At 39.8% G+C, this 17,076-nt stretch overlaps 1 protein-coding gene across 1 annotated transcript; it reads left to right on the top strand.

Annotated features, from left to right (window-relative positions):
* The first annotated feature begins 1,265 nt into the window (after positions 1–1,265).
* On the top strand, positions 1,266–10,328 carry LOC118124319 (gonadotropin-releasing hormone II receptor). Its single transcript, XM_035181974.1, has 4 exons — positions 1,266–1,530; positions 3,781–4,321; positions 5,744–5,945; positions 8,376–10,328. Exons 2-4 carry the CDS (start codon positions 3,782–3,784, stop codon positions 8,789–8,791), a joined length of 1,158 nt encoding a protein of 385 aa, XP_035037865.1. The 5' UTR covers positions 1,266–1,530; position 3,781; the 3' UTR covers positions 8,792–10,328.
* The last annotated feature ends 6,748 nt before the right edge of the window (positions 10,329–17,076 follow it).

Here is a 17,076-nt window from a genome sequence, read left to right as displayed (position 1 = left end):
ACACACCAAGAAGGCCACATGCAAGTAATAAACAAATATCGGTATTGGTATCGGCTATCGGCTAGATTGTTGTTTTAAATATCGGTATCGGTATTGTTGTGTGTCAGAATGTGGCGTTGTGAGGGCTGCTTGTTGAACACTGAAGAGTGTTAACTTAATAAGAGCATTGGTCCTTCATTTGTCATCCAGTTTAGCTTCATGTGTCCAGCTGTAATGACGTATGGAATTTTTCCAACTGGCTCCTCTTAATCTATTTTAGTTTTCTTCGTTTATTTCTATTTGAAACACAACATTATGCATCTATTTTTCTTGTCCTGACAGGCACCATGTGAGGCTTGTTAGCAGCTGTGTGTGTGTTTCCCTTGACTGTGACCATGACAGACAGACAAGACCACCCTAAAGGACATATTATTCTTTTGCTTCGTGCTATTTTGTATTGCAAAACTTAAATGATATCATATGACCTGTTTTCTGTAATTTTGAGTTTTTTTTACATTTATAAGTTGTCTCACAGGCTGTATGTGGCCCTGAGGCTGCAGATTCTCATCCTGCTGCTGAAGTGGAAGGCGATCAAGGTCATGGGATACCATAGTGCCTTTATGAACTCTGTCTTCTTCTAGGGATGTGCTGATTATAGACAAATACCAGCACTAATCACCCAATATTTGACTTATACAGATAATGTTTTAGAAAACTCTGAATAAACAGAATTCAGAATTGGTCTGTTTCGCTTCTGAAGTAGCACACATGAGGCTGTAGGACCATCACTTATGCTGATAATAAATTACATAAGAACATACAAAAAGCTTGAATGTAAATAAATGCTGCACCAGTCATTATTTAGCCTGCCGACATTGCAAGATATGATATTTCTTCTTTCTGTGCGTGTTTTGACATTATAGAATCAATGCACCCTATATATCTGATATACATACAAACATGACAGTATAGTTTCTGATTCTTTTGTTCAACCTCAGCTCAGACTGTTAGTTCTCCTGAACATTTGGTATTTCTGCTGATGTCAGATCCCATGGAAACACAGTGTTGGTGGAGAACACATCATCATTGAAAAATCGATTCATAACAAAGACAGAGTCAATAGGCGGTCAGAATTATCGACAGAATCCCGACAATTTATCACGGTGAATACTGGATGTGATGAAATCATGCTTTGCTCCTGCTCCTCTGCCCTCACCTCTGCACGAAGGGTCCATACATGCACTGGAAATTCCCCACGATGTCTCTGTCACGAAGGTGGCGTCCGCTGCGACACCCCGCGCGCGTCACCCACCTTAATTAACCAATCGGCATCGATCCTTGTTGCTTCATGCACAACATGCTCACTGTGGAGTGCAGAGTGTGCGCGCGCAGGTGAGATGGAGCAATTCGACTGATCGCATCGATCATTGATCCCATGCAAAGCTCTGTTTGATCAGACAGTGAGGGATGTAAGAGACAGAGTGATGCTCCAGCACGTTGGACCGCTCCGCTCTGCTGCTTCTCTCTTCATGTGGCCACCAACACACTGAGGTAGGAGAACCCTGCTGCTCCTTTGTGCTTCAAAGTGCTAGAGACCCAGTGCTTATTGGATGTTAGATTGGTAGTTTGTTGTTTTTAGTGTGTTTGAGTCAGTATCAGCCTGTGCACTTGGGAGGGGTGTGAGTGCCCACCCCAGTGTCGGAGTAATGCAGTAGAATATGTGGCGCTGAAAACGTGGAAAGGGATAGAAAGAAGAGACAGCATCCGCATAGACCGCCATCCTAAAGAACACAGACGAGGAAAACATTAGATTTTTGTCTCGTGAGAGTCTCATCAGATACCTGTATGTTGTTACAGTGATTCATTCATTCATTCTTTGGCGCAGCATCACAGGTGGAGCTACCGTGGTTGGTCAGCAGATGGCGCCCCTGCTCCAACACTATGGCTTAGCTCTTTGAGCAGGTTTATGTCTTGTGATTTTTTTTCATATTCTCCTTTTTATGGACTCTATTCTTATTTATTTTTCTTACATTTCAATTTCACATTTGTTACTATCTTGTTAGGGATGTCATTATTTGAAATTTGTAGTTTTGCTTCCTTTGAAAAAGTATTACGGCCCAGAGAGCACAACAGGCTGCAATTTAAGAAAACAATTAGGCTACAAGCTCAAGTTTGACATAAGTAGCATTTAGAAACCATTTCTGCAGAATGGTAAAACACAGAAGCAAAAACAGAAAATCAACCAAAAGTATAAATGACAGGGGGAAGTGAAACCTTGGGAATTATCTGCATTTATGTTCAACTGTATATTTATATCTAAGTTTCAATAAAAGAACAAACACAATCTATTTGAACTAACAACACAGATTTCATTATATGGAGTGGAAAACGTATGTCAACAGCTCAGCTCTCAGGAGTCAGGAGCTAGTAAACGTATGCAGATGGATTTGTATGGGGTCCATGTATCATCAGACAATATATTTATGAAAAACAATCAAAACATTTTGAGTTTCTTATTTGCAAATAACCAGCTGCTAATGTGAACCAGCCATTTAAAATGAAAGCTAGCAGAAGACTGTTGATCAAGAATTGTATTTAGTTCACAGTTTTACACACAATTCATGCATGTAGATGATTTAGTTGAGGCTGCTCTCACTATATGTGATGTGTCAAGCTGATATAATGCAGAGTGACCACTGGTTAAGAAGATACCCAGAGTATTAGATAAATGTTTAAGGAATCACTGGAGCTGTTCATGAGTCAACCATACAACAAGGCCATGGCAGGGTGGGAGGAGAAGACACTTCTTTAAAAAAAAAAAAAGAGAAGAAACACCACTGTGTGCATAAGGTTTACCAATTTGCAGCTTCATCAAAACTCTGGGCCTGGACAGCTTGACATAATTTAAGAGAAAACCAATTCCCAATTTGATCAGTGTAGCTCACAGGATACAGTTTTGTCATTAACCCATACACACACATTTACACAGTGCACCTATGTGCAGCACTTCCCCTACCACACATTAATCATACACTGCCAACGGAGGCAATTTGTTGTGCAGAAGCTTAAGCACTTTAGGGGAGACTGGGATTGAACCATCAAAAGTTAGTGGACTATCCACTCTACCTCCTCAGCCCCATGACCTCAGACAGAGAGGTGACAGCGGGTCCACTGTTAAAGGGAAGGTTGGTGGGTCGATCTCCAGCACCTACAGTGATGTGATGTGTCCTTGGGCAAGATTCTGAAACGCAAATTGCCTCTGATGGCTGTGACGCTGTGAGTGAGTGAAAGTGATTTGTTGTGTGAAACCTTGAGTGGTTGTTAAAAGTACTATATGTACTATACCCTCCTTTGCCTTCAAAGCTCCAGTTCACCTCAGCACTAAGCAGGTAGCTTGTTCCAAACATCTTGGAAAACTTGCTAGAGTTCAGGTTGTTGATCAGTGTGCTCATTTTTCTCCCAAATAGCATGTGCTTTTAAGTTGAAAATGTGTGCAGTAAGAACAAATCACTTGATATGTTTGTCCATGAGGTGAACAAGCAGAAAATGTATTAGTTATGAATCAGATTCTGACCTGGCCCTTTGCTGTGTGTCCTCCACGCTCTTTCTCTCTCTCCATTTCACGCTTGTCTTAGAAATAAAGACCAAATGGCCCAAAAAAAGTCCAAAAAATATGAGGTTATTTAAATAGGATACATTTTGCTCGGCCAGTAGTCACCATACAATAACAATGTACAATGTAACAGGCTTATGGTGATTGAATCAGCGTTATGCTTTGTTTTCTGTTTCTCTTTGTCACAGGATGGCAGGAAACCAGTCCCAGTGGAATACCACACCTGCTGAGCCTTTACAGAACTTTTCTGTCTTCTTTCTGCTTAACTTGTCTGCTCCACCCTCTCCTCCACCCTGGAAGGCTCCCTCCTTCACTGTGGCAGCCCGCTGCCGTGTAGCGGCCACCCTGGTGCTGTTTGCGTTTGCTGCTGTCAGTAACTTGTCAGTCCTCATTAGTGTGTGCTGGGGACGAGGCTATCGCCTGCCAGCACACCTCCGCCCACTCATTGCCAGTTTGGCATCAGCTGATCTGGTGATGACTTTTGTGGTGATGCCACTGGATGCCATTTGGAACATCACAGTGCAGTGGTATGCTGGGGATGTCATGTGTAAGCTGTTGTGCTTCCTCAAGCTCTTTGCCATGCACTCGGCTGCATTCATACTGGTAGTGGTGAGTCTGGACCGCTATCGGGCTATCCTCCATCCTCTGGACTCTCTGGACGCTGGGCTCAGGAACAAACGCATGCTGCTTGTGGCATGGACTCTGAGTGTGTTGCTGGCCTCTCCACAGGTACACTACGTGCTAGGTCTTAATCACTTTCACCAGTCTAAGTACACATGGTCTAGGTTTATGTAGCAAACCTATAGTTTATTTGGGGCTCCACTAACAACATTAGATTTGAGGTATTGATTGTGTGTGGATCTGAAAGTGCCACTGATCAGATGTTCTTTTTTTGATTAAATGGCATTCGTCAGGTGTTTAAAGTGAATCATCAGTGAGCCATTCACAGTGTTGAAGGCTGTATCGTTGTAAACAGCACATATTGCTGGAGCACACTTTGTGTTGAGATCATTCAATTTAGTGCAACTAATTCCCTGGCATTACATATATTGTCCTTGTGGCTCGAAAGTTATAAACGTTATAGATACCAGCCCTGACCTAGGACCATGCAGGACTATCTTCTAAGAGGTCAGACCTGTCGGTCTCTCAGCAGCTCAAAATTGTTTTACAGGAAGCTTGTTAATGCAAACTGAACACATGCTCAGAAATCCCCTGTTTGCCACTACTGCATAGACAGCCACCTGGTTTAAGACAATCACTGATACCAAATACACACACAGTGATTATATATTGGTGCACAGACAAAACAAAAGCAGTCTAGATCATATGATTGATAAACATATCTGTTTACTTACTTTCCTATAATAAGGAATGTTTGTTTTGTGAAACAGCGTAAAAACTGAGTGAAAACTAAGCGCACATGGTGAAAGCAACCCACTGTGCTAGGTTTTAGCCTGGACGTTTTCTAGGTAAAACAAAATCCACCTTTGAATTATTAAGTCAATGACTATTTCTACACCAACTCCCTTTTTCAAATAAATAGATAAACAAATGTGTTTAATTAAGTCAGTGTCAGAATGTAATTACACGTGTTCCTTTATTCAGATTTAATCATTGATTGTTGACAATAAGAAACATAAAATATACACTCATATAATATTGTTTTTAGAATAGTACAGTCTTCTCCTGTAGCCCAGTGATACTAGGTTGTGTGGCGGTGATGTTCTTCTTCACACTGCAGCTGTGGCTTTCACATCATTGTCACGAAGTGTGTGTTAACCCACAGCCCTGCCACTTACAGCCACTGAAGGCTCAGTAGTTCAGCTAGAGTGTCATCACATCCAGCAGACTGTTACTAACCAACCTGTGCAGACAAAGCATTTTAATGATGTTAAGCCAATTAACTTTCTTCACCTTTTACATCTGCTTCCTGAGCAGTCAGTAACAACCTCATGTTCGTGACATGGTATAATTATGAGTGCATTCAAATGACTTTAATGCACAACATTCAAGACATCCCCTCACCCTGTGGCTCTTTGTGTAGTTTGTCCTAATATAAACAAATATGATGTAAAGTTTGTTTAATGAAAACAAACTACACTTGTGTTTTTGCATGCATTGCTCATGTCTTTACACTCTGTTCATCCTCAGCTGTTCATCTTTCGGGCCATTAAGGCTGATGGAGTGGACTTCACTCAGTGTGTGACCCATGGAAGTTTCCAGCATCGCTGGCAGGAGACGGCATACAACATGTTTCAATTTGTGACGCTGTATGTCTTCCCCCTGCTTGTCATGACTTTCTGCTACACCCGCATCCTCATCAAGATCAATGGGCAGATGCACAAGAGAAAAGGTGTGTGACCTTACAGAAGGTCTAAAAAAAGTTTTAACCCTTTTCACCCCTTTGCACCCATTCAAAGGATAATTCTAGGGATGCACCGATATGGAAATTCTTGGCCGATACCGATATTTAAAACAACAATCTAGCCGATAGCCGATACCGATATTTGTTTATTACTTGAATAATATGAAAAACAGAAAAAGTGACAAGTGTAACTTTAGATGCCATGGATGGACATAGACACCTATTCAGCCAAACATTTAACAGTATCACCAGGCCTACTCAAGACATCATCTCAACTGTAAACAGATGCTTGCAATGCAGCCTTACAAAACACTAGCATAAACCCTTAGGGAATGCCATATAAATTCAAGTCAAGATGCAGTGCTACTACTAGCCTGCTGTGCAACACAACACAATAGGAGGTGTCGGGGGTAAATGACGTATTCTCCAAGCAAGCCTTTAGCCCCCCCTCTCTCTCTTTTTATCTATATGACTGCTTGTGTGGCTGTAGTGGATGGGCAGAGGGGGACATTTAATTATGTGATTGGGAAAATTGGGAAAATTAAAACTCCAGGACAACAGAAGGGAAATACAAAGTATGGGATGAATATTTGATCATTTATATCATATAAAATATGTAATTTATATCGTTTAAAATAATTTTTCAGTCTGTTTCCTGGCGTCACTTCCATACGCCGAAACCATCGGTGAAGGGCGCTGGCGCGTGGCGCATCGCAGCCCATGTGAACCGCACAAAGGTTTAACAGGGGGTGGATGGGAGGCGCCTGGCTTTCCTTGGCGCTGCGCTGCGCGGCGCTTCAGCGCCCGGTGTAAACCCGGCGTCAGTGTACCATAATCTGGATGCCAGATTGGCAGGCTGCAGAAAACATACCAATGAACATCGGCCAATGTTATCGGTGAAAGTCAAGTTTATTACCGATACGCCGATGGCAGTAAACGAGGCGAATATCGGCCGCTACCGATATACGGCCGATACATCGGTGCACCACTAGATAATTCCATTTGATCACAGCTTTACTAGCTTTATTTTTGTTCTTCCACAACTCCCATTGTTAATGATAACATGATAGAGCTCAGATCAGGGAACAGAGCAAGTCAGTCTCCGTCAGAGTGATATCACAGTTCAACAGAGTAAAACTAAAAAGATCTGCAGTGATTTCCTCTACCCAAGTTAATCCTGATTCCAGTGGATTGAATGGATTTGACTGGTCCTTTATCAGACTGTATAGAGAGCACAAATGTTAAAACAGGTGAAGAGGATGTAGCTGATGACCTCAATATGTGTGGTTGTGTTTTAGTAGGAATAATGAGCACAATGGGTCGTGCTGGTGACAGTGCACACTCAAATAAAGTGCTTTAGATCATCTGGATTAACTGTTGGTTTATTACCAGTGTGGTCGTCTGACTGCTCATGTTTCTTGACCTGTCAGACTTGAATGATTTCACCGTGTTCCCAAATTTCAGCAATTCACGTGGTGGGTACAATGCTGTTACTGATAGAAATGGTTGACAAACGTATAAATATAATACCCAATTTGGTGTAAACTGAAATTATTCTTTAAAAAATGTCCCTTCAACTGTAGAAGGTGTTTAAAAATTGTATTTTAACCACAGAAAAGATGACACTGTCATAGTTGAAACTTGCTGGAGCAATCTTGCATATATACCAAGTTGGCACACCCCCTTATTAGGGTCCAAGCCTATTCAATTAAATTCGGATAAAAAAAAGACGTATAGCGCCAAATCATAATATACTTTATCTCAAGTCACTTTACATAGAAGGTCAAGACCTTAAAAGTTTTCCCAAAACAGTTCCCACAGTTAGCAAGCACTTTGGTGACTGAATTCCAAAGCTGTGGAGCGTGGATAGCAAAGGCCAGTCGAGATTTTGGAACTGTGAGCAGGGCCCTGTTGGAGAATCTCAGGCAGCGTTTAGACTGATAGAGGGTTAGGAAGTCACATATATAGAATGGAGCCTGGCCATTCAGGGCTTTAAAAACAAGCAGTGAAATCTTAAAATTAATTCTATAACTCACAGGTAAACCACCAGTGAAAAGAGAGCAAGGATTGGCGTAATGCGACCACTTCTCTCAGTGTGTGTTAAAAGCATAGTAGCAGCATTTTAAATTAATTTAAGTCTTTTAATGTTTTGCATATTGATACTAAAATAAAGTGCATTGCAATAGTCAAGCCTGGAAGAAATAAAAGACCTGATCTTTAACTGTCTCAGTTGGACAAAGTAGGTAGGATAAACGCAAAGTTCTCTATCTTGACTTTGCATCAGAAACTGTATATAAAAGGCTCTGCACACAATGTCCAGCACACAAAAAACATGAACTGTTTTAGGAAGACTCATTAATGAAGTAGCTGTGAAGCATTACCACAGGCCAAGCAAATGATGATGATGTGTTTATGCAGATGGTGAGCAGTGCCTTAGACGCAGTGGGACAGACATGATACCGAAAGCCCGGATGAAGACCCTCAAGATGACTGTTGTGATTGTTAGCTCCTTTGTCATCTGTTGGACACCCTACTACATCCTTGGGATCTGGTACTGGTTCCAACCAGCAATTATCCAACGCACACCTGAGTACATACACCACATACTTTTTGTCTTTGGAAACCTGAACACGTGCTGTGACCCTGTCATCTACGGCTTCTACACTCCGTCTTTCCGGGCCGACCTCACTGATGTGGTGGCGTGCTGCTGCGGTCACCAAGCCAACAACGCCTCACCTCGCTCTGTGGATCATCTGTCTTGTCGCAGAGCTGGAGCTGCTGGGGAGATGGAGTCTGACCTGAGTTCAAACCAGCATAGTGGCAATCCAAGTTAGACAGTACTCATTTGACCTGGAGGAGTTAAGCAATGTCACAATATACCAGATGTCCTTAATGTCAGCTGTTTGCTCAAGGCCTTCCATGAGCACATTATTGGATTGGGAACAACTTCTATTTTTATAGATATCTTTGAGCTGTGGAACTGTGATATGAAGAGTACAGCTTCCTCAATATCTCCCATGTTGTATGCTTATGGCTGCTGCAGTTTCTGATGATTGCCTTTAGAAGTTCTCCGTTACTTCTAATGATGTGCTTCAACAATTTATTATTAAAATGACTCTATATCAGTATATTTGCTGTCTAGTCAAACAAATTCTCCAGTGAATCTTTTGAACTCTATAGCTGTTTTTAGCTATGCCGGCAGTTCACTGCAGCACATGAAGGCTGATCTTCAGTAGCCTTCTGAGACATCCACCTCACAGCTGTATTGATCCTTACCAGTGCTTAGAGATGATCTCCTCATACATATCAATATGCAATTACCTACATTTTTTTCCAGTCTTTTTTTCCCCCTTACATATGCAATGCGGCCTAAACAGAGTGTAGATGCCTGTTTATAGATGTACCTTCTGTGTAGTCTATACTAAGAAGTATTTACTGAGCATTTCTAAGCTAACCACATACAGATATGAAATTGATGTCTATCTTATTATTTCACTGTCAGAAAAGAGTACATAAAAAGAATGTCCAACAATGTTTACCTTAAGCTTTGATAGTCTGTGTTACCACTACCTCCAAGAGAAGACAAAGACTGCTGGCTGGATACTTATTGTTTCACTGCATGGCTGTCTGTCACTGACTGATAGTATTTATTGTATAGAATACAATAGGAAGTAAGACAAAGTCATTACTAAAGACAAAAATAAATGTTTCACCTTTAAAATGTATATGTACCAAGTTGACACTTGGCCAGTATTAAACTCATTGTATATTGTAACTATCAACTATTAACTATCAACAAATAACTGCTTGTCACTTATACATATATATGATTAACAAATGTGCAATTTATATCTAATTTATATACTTGAAAAGCACACGAGTTGACACAACTGTATCACATCATATCTGTAGATTTGTGAGCTGCACATTCTAGCTGCCAATCTCCTGCTCTGCTACATCCTCAGGGTTCTACTCGATTGACATCTGGTGACTGCGAAGGTCACTGACGTTCATTGAACTCACTGTCATGTTCATGAAATCAGTTGTAGACTGGGATCAAACCACTTTCACTCTGGATAGTCGGCGACCCACTCTGTCTCCTGAGCCCTGAACTCTAGAGACATGTTGTGTGTGAAAATCGGATGTTTGATGTGAACCTTAACTAAAGCTCCTGGTCTACATCTGACCTTCACCTGCAGGATTTGATGCATAGCAGTGCTGCCTCATGATTGCCTGATAAGAGAATTGCATGAATAAGCAGGAGAACGGATGTTCCTATACCAGCATTGTTATTATCTTAGTGCAAGCAGGTGTGATGTTAAGTATTAAACAGATTCTAATATTTGCTCAATAAAAATCTACTGGAAAATATCCTCAGTTGTGACCAGTTTTATGTGTTACATCAGGACACAAACTCAGACTGACCGAAAAGCCAGTTAAGAGGAAAATAGGATAGGACGTCATGTGGGACAGAAGACTATTGCAGATAAGGGGGACACCAAAAGAGAAATAGTGCCCATGTGTTTGAAGATGAGAGTGGAGGAGTTGTTAAAAGAGCCTGAGTGACCTGGGAGCAGATAGTGGAATCAGAGGAAAGTAGATATATACATATATAAAGAAGTTATTTATTGACGTTTTGTACCAGTTTTTGTAGATCAAGTCTCTCTGCAGAATTTGGACCATTTATAATCAAGAGAGGGTGGAATTGGTCAACTCCATGTACAGGGAGCTGAGGTAGTAGAGCTGAGAGGTGATACAAGCATGGATGACTGTTACTTGGTCAACCTGTTGAAAATGACCCTTCACAACACTACTAAGCTGTTTATCAAAGTTAAGAGACGTTTAATTCTAGGCAAGGCAAGTTCATTTGTACAGCACATTTCAACAGCAAGGCAATTCAAAGGGTTTTCCATACAATTTAAAATGGATTATGACAAATTGTAAAAGCAACATATGACAATATAAAAAGAAGCCTTTTAAAAGAAATTTAAAAAGGTACATTGAGAATAAAATGTAAATAAATAATTAAAAAATAAGAAAAAATATAAAGAGTGAAAGTAAGAGTGCAGTGTTAGATTTAATGAAAGGCAAACAGTATAAGTCTTCATCACTGATGTAACAGAAGAGTTGTGGTGGACCCTCAGGTCCCTGGGAGCTTGTTCTGCTGCCTCTCCAGGTTTAGTTTTGACTCTGGGGACAGAAAGCAGAACCTGTTCCAGACGACCTGAGGGGTCTGGATCACTAATAACGTAGCAATAGACCAGAAATATATTTTTGCCCTAAAACGTTCAGTGCTTTATAAACCAACAGCAGGAATTTGAAGTCATTTCTTTGACAGACAGGGAGCCAGTGTCAACATCTCAGCACTGGAGTGATATGATCCACTTTCTTGGTGTTGGTGAGGACACAATCATTTTGAATCAACGGCAGCTTTCTGAATGAGTTTTTAGAGAGACCCGTGAACAGGCCATTACAATAGTCAAGTCGACTGAAGATAAATGCATGGATTATTTTTTCCAAGTCCTGCTGAGACATAAATCCTTTAATCCTCAATATGTTTTTAAGGTGGTAATAAGCTTACTTTGTAATTGCATTCATGTGGCTGTTAAAATGAAGGTCTGAGTCCATGACTATACACCTCGCCTGGTTTGTGGTTTTTAACTTTAGATTCAAGCTGAGTGCTGACTTTTAATCATTCTTCCCTTTCGCCAATAACAATTACTTCTGTTTTATTTTGGTTTTACTAAAGAAAATTCGGACTAATCCAATCATTGATTTGTTCAATGCACTTAGTTAATATTTCTATAGGGCACTAGCGCCCTGGTGGTATGGTTATGTAAATGTGTATCATCTGCATAACTGTGGTAACATATTTTGTTGTTTTCCATAATCTGAGCAAGTGGGAGCAGGTAGATGTTGAACAGAAGAGGCCCTGAAATGGAGCCTTGAGGAATTTCACATGTTATTTTTGTCCTCTCAGATGTGAAATTACCTGTGACAAATGCAGCACTGAGCTCCAGTAATACTAAGACTGAGCCAATATCTGTGTTTATGTGGATGGCATTGTAATTGTGCATTACTGATGTGTCTAGACTGTTCTTTTTTGAGAGGGGCTGCAGTTTAGAGGGCCTGTGGGAATAAACCTGAGAGAAGGGACATATCGACAATTAGACAAATATCTGAGGCGAAGAAATGTTTTTGAAGAAGCCTGATGGTAGAATATCAAGGCAACATGAGGTGAATTACAGATGTTTGTATAATGCCCTCGAAGTTTCTCTAACTGAGAGGATCAAATTGTGTCATACAATTTGAGTTGATTTCGAGTGGACACAGGGGAAACACATATCCTGCACTTGAGATGGAGGCACTGACTGTTTGTCAAATTTTCTGAATTTTGTCAGTGAAGAGGGAGGAAAACCATTTCAGGCCCTGGTGGATAGAAGTAGATGCAACTGATATAGAAGGGTTTGTTAGCCTGTCAACACATTGCAAAAAAGGCACAAATACAATATTACAGTTTTTTTGTGATGATGTCAAAAAAGCCTGATGAGAAAAAAGCCTCCCGATTATAAATGTGAAGTCTCTCTTTATAGATTTCATAACAAACATGGAGATTTGGTTTTCACCACCTATGTTCAGCTTTTTCTCCACACTTTTTTCTGTTCTGACCAGCATGGCATTTTTCCATGGCGATTCCATGGGTGAAACAACCTTCACCCTTTAGGCTCAATGGCATCAATAACATTTGAAATTTTAGACTTGAAGTGATCTTTAAGTTCGTTGTCTGAGACACAAGAGACGACAGGTGTTTGAAGTGCTTGAATAAACACTTTACTTGGGTTTTTGGTAATGTATCATTTTGTGATGTTGTGTGTGGGAATTGCAGATATCGAAAACACATTTCTTTACTGCCTCTGTCCTGGGGATTGGAATCAGGAATAGTTTTGTAACAAATTGTTATAACATTAATAATAATAATTGTTCTTGTTGGAACGTTTTAAGTTTAACCTTAAATGTAGAGATGGTGTCTGCCTCCCGAACCCTGAGTGGGAGCTGCTTCCACAGGAGAGGAGCCTGGTAGCTGAAGGCTCTACCTCCCGTTCTACTCTTACAGATTCTAGGAACCACAAGAGAGCCTGTGTTTTGGGAGCCAAGTGATCTACAGTATATGGACAATATGGTGCTATGAGCTCTTTGATATATGAAAGGGCTTGGTTGTTAAGGGCTTTATGAGGGGCATATCTACTGAACGTTACAAAAGAAAATAAACAAAGAGACATGAGTTAAACAAAAGGTTTTTATTTGGTCTTAGGCATGTTGGAATGTGTTGAAGGAAGGAGAAAAGCTAAGAGTTAAGTCTGACATTCAGATAGGACAGTCTGTAGGCACACAGAGACCAAGCTGTTTAAGAGGAAATCACTATAAGTGAAAATGCTGCTGTCACAGTTAGCAGACAGGTAAATGAAATGATGAATATTAATTGTTTTATTTGGATTTTAAAAAATACACCAAATATTTGTTTAAAAATAGTGTTTGTCCTATGCTAATTATCATTTGTTTTAACTCTACAAGACTAGGTTGCTTATGGACACATTATCTGAACTAAATGACAATAAATAATTATTTTGTTATATGAGTTTGGCAGTTTCAAAGAAAAGTGTTGTTGTTTTGTAATTTGCTTCACAACTTAATGACTTATAGATGGAGTCCTCAGGCTGAATAAATTAATACAGACTCAGTTCAAACAAATCACAAGAACGTATATTTTGTCTATTACTTCACATGGTATCTTGCAATCAAAAGTAGAAATGATACTTCTACTATACTAAATTATATAAAAATATTTTTGAATTATCTTAAGTGAATTAATGTAACATTTGCTGAACATAATGAGCAATGGGTGGCAATTAACAGGATAAAAGAAGAGAAGAATAGTCAGTAAACAAACTATTGCCAGTAACGCAACAATATCTTTCTGAAGATATAGATTTGCCACCACTACTCCTGCTCATACCGTGCCAGGTAAGACTGTAGTAGTTGTAATAAATTATGTAGAATCTATGTCTTGTTTCCTTGTGAATTGTTGAGCAGTGGAGAAAAACAATATGATTCCTTATTTCAGAAGTTACAGTTAATTTTCAGTGTTGCTGCCTGATGTCAAGCTAGAGAAATCCCATGTATTGCCACGCAAAAGTAGAGGGCTGGTGACAGACAAACCTCTGTAAAATGGTTAAACCCAAACAATGAGATTTATTGGTGATATTTAAGTGTGTGAATGTAAATGGGAAATAAATGTTGTGATCAATTTACTGTGAAATCCGTGCAAGTCACAGATTGGTCTCTGTTTTCCGCTGTTACCTACCAGTCAGTCCTCCATACCTTCTCATTTTGGCTAAAGACCAAGGACAAGGCCTCAGTCTCAACAGGGTAAAGCTTTAGTTTTGCAATTGGCTACAATACACCAGTGGAAAGCTTAAAGAACGTAGAAGCACTTGTCATCATTAAAGCTTTGTTTCTCGTTGGTACTAGCAGACACTTTCTACTTTCCTATTTTTTTTTTTTTTTGTAGTTCTTTGTTTACTAGTTACTGGCTCTTTGAGGAAGAAAGCAAGTTTGGCTTAAAAATGTAGTCTCTGGAAAACTCAAGCTCAAAGACCATCACAAAGCAATCCTAAACACTTTCATAGCATCCTTACACATGTCAAACAAGAAAACATTTGAAATCAACATAATTCATTTCATCAGATCTAATAATGTTAATAATAACAATGGAAACTTTCAAAACAAAACATTTGTTTTGGCAAATTCTCGTGTGAAAGAACAAAAGACTCAAATGAAAAGAGATAAAGAAATGAGTGGTTCAAACAAAATGTACAGATGCTTTCCATTTAAAAACTAGTTTAACAACTACACACTTCACACTACAAAAAGGTCTTCCATATCAAATACACTTTTTGGCATCACATTGGCTTAACAGCTTTCAGTTGAGTAAGAAAGGAGGTTTATGAGTTTTATGCTGTTCTGCTTTGAATAAACCTTAACACTCATAAAGGGTGCAGGTAAACCTTGAGGAACATTAAAGCTTGAGGCATCACACACTTTTCATCCATAAAACACTGTATGAGCTGCGTTAGTCATATAATAAGAGGCAATTGATTTATTGAAATTCAATCTGAAATCCCAGTTTTTCCTTCCATTTAAAAGTATCATTATTGTTCACTGAAAGTAGAAGGATGTTTGGAAAAACTCCAGAATTGGTCATTGATAAAAAGATGACAGTAAGAATACACTTAAATAATGCTGTGCCGTGGTGTAATCTAAAAACATGGAATAGTTTCCAGCTTGACTTTGGGTGTTGGTGTTTTCTTTGGTGATGAACTTTAAATCTAAATGTGTGGCTCCCTCTCGAAGCTGCTGTCCTCAAGGTTTACCTATTCTTAGCTCTTCACACACATACAATATTTTCTCACACTCACAAGCATGTTTCTGTGCTTTGGTTATGAGGTAGTGAAAAGGTTAAGGCTGTGAATGTAAAAGTTAAGACGTATTTGGTTACACTTTTCTTAAAGATAGCTAAATAGTTGAAAATGACTCAACAACTGTAGAATAGAAAGCAATTATTCCTTATAATATTGACATAAAAGTCTTTTTAAAATATTTGACATCTTCATTTGGTCACTTTAAAGGTTAGAATTAACAAAATACAGTTCCATGTTGAAGGTGTGCACCTGGAATAACATCCAAACTAAAGCACATGAAAGGAAAGGAAATGAAATTATGTAGTACATTTTTTTTTGGCTTGGGTTCAGTTAAAGCACTTTACACACAGGTGACACCTTTCAAACAGGAACAGTCCAAAAAGGAAGTAAATGTATTCTCTCTTAAAATAACGTTTTAAAGGAAAATAAAGAAAACCATCAAAATGTTTACATCTTTGGGTATCATTCACCTTGGTTTTCATAGAAGAACTTTTGGATAGGCTGACATGGTGAGACACAGCCGTGTCCGTGCAGCCAGGCAAGTATCACCATGAAACTTTAGCTGCCAACTCAGCGTCATTGAGGTCCCAGGGTGACCAATTTGGCATCTGAAGAGTAAACTTGGCAGCATGACGCCCAACAGTCTTTTTTTGGGCTTATCTTCAGTATGCCATCAAGCTGGTGCAGGTCAAACCTGTTAGTCTGAACGTATTTTCTGCGATGGACTTCATAGAAATAATGGACCGCGTGGCTTTAATGTTCACGACAGTCTTCGTCATTATCTTCCATTCGGTATATCCTCTTCACAATCATGTTTTTGGAGACGAACAGTTGTGGTTATTTGAAAGCCTTGGATAACCACATAACAGAGCTATGATATCAGATCAAAGATTTCCACCAGAATATCTTGATGGAAACAAATGGTGACCTGGCTTGAACAGGAGGTTGTTTGGTCCCATGTAAATCTCTGGTAGAGTAAGGCTGAGGTTTATGGCAGTAGAGTTCAGGCACTGCTACGGTTATACTCTCCATGGTAGTCATCCTGGAAGACTCTTTCTGGACTGGCCTGGTTGGCAGCTGGCACGGAACACTGGCATTGGCACTGGTCACGGAAGTAGCTATAGGGAAAGGGTTTTTTGGTTGAGGTAGGCCGGCACAAGCAGCATCAACAGGCCACCTAAACTATGGCTCACACATTCTCGTCAGACTGAGGTAGCTTTCTTTGGAAAATTTAAGAAAAGAATGGCTTTTTATGTGTTTCTTCTAAATGGCTTGTTCGGTCACTTCTTATCAGACCACCTCTCTAAGGCTATCGCAAAGGCCGCTATGTTTCTTCATTTTCTTATTGCAGAGGAACTGAAGGCAAAGTCAAGAGTTCTGTCAGAATAGATTGGCTGATATTAGCCAGTCCAAAATATTAGGATTAATTTGGGGTTTAAAGACCACAGTGCACATCTTCACATGTCAGCTTACCAGGGGAAATCTGAGAAATAGAATATTTTGGTTATGGAACAGACTCCCACTGGGAAGGTGACATGAGTGTTCATGGTGTACACACTGAAAGAATATGACTGGGCCTGATCTGGAGTGGCAATGCTTTCTGAAGGCTTTTTCAACATGCACATGTGCACATGCACAGG

This window comes from Hippoglossus stenolepis, chromosome 17 (genome assembly GCF_022539355.2).
Source record: "Hippoglossus stenolepis isolate QCI-W04-F060 chromosome 17, HSTE1.2, whole genome shotgun sequence".
In the NCBI taxonomy this organism is placed as follows: domain Eukaryota; kingdom Metazoa; phylum Chordata; class Actinopteri; order Pleuronectiformes; family Pleuronectidae; genus Hippoglossus; species Hippoglossus stenolepis.
This window is presented reverse-complemented; position numbering and strand designations above follow the sequence as displayed.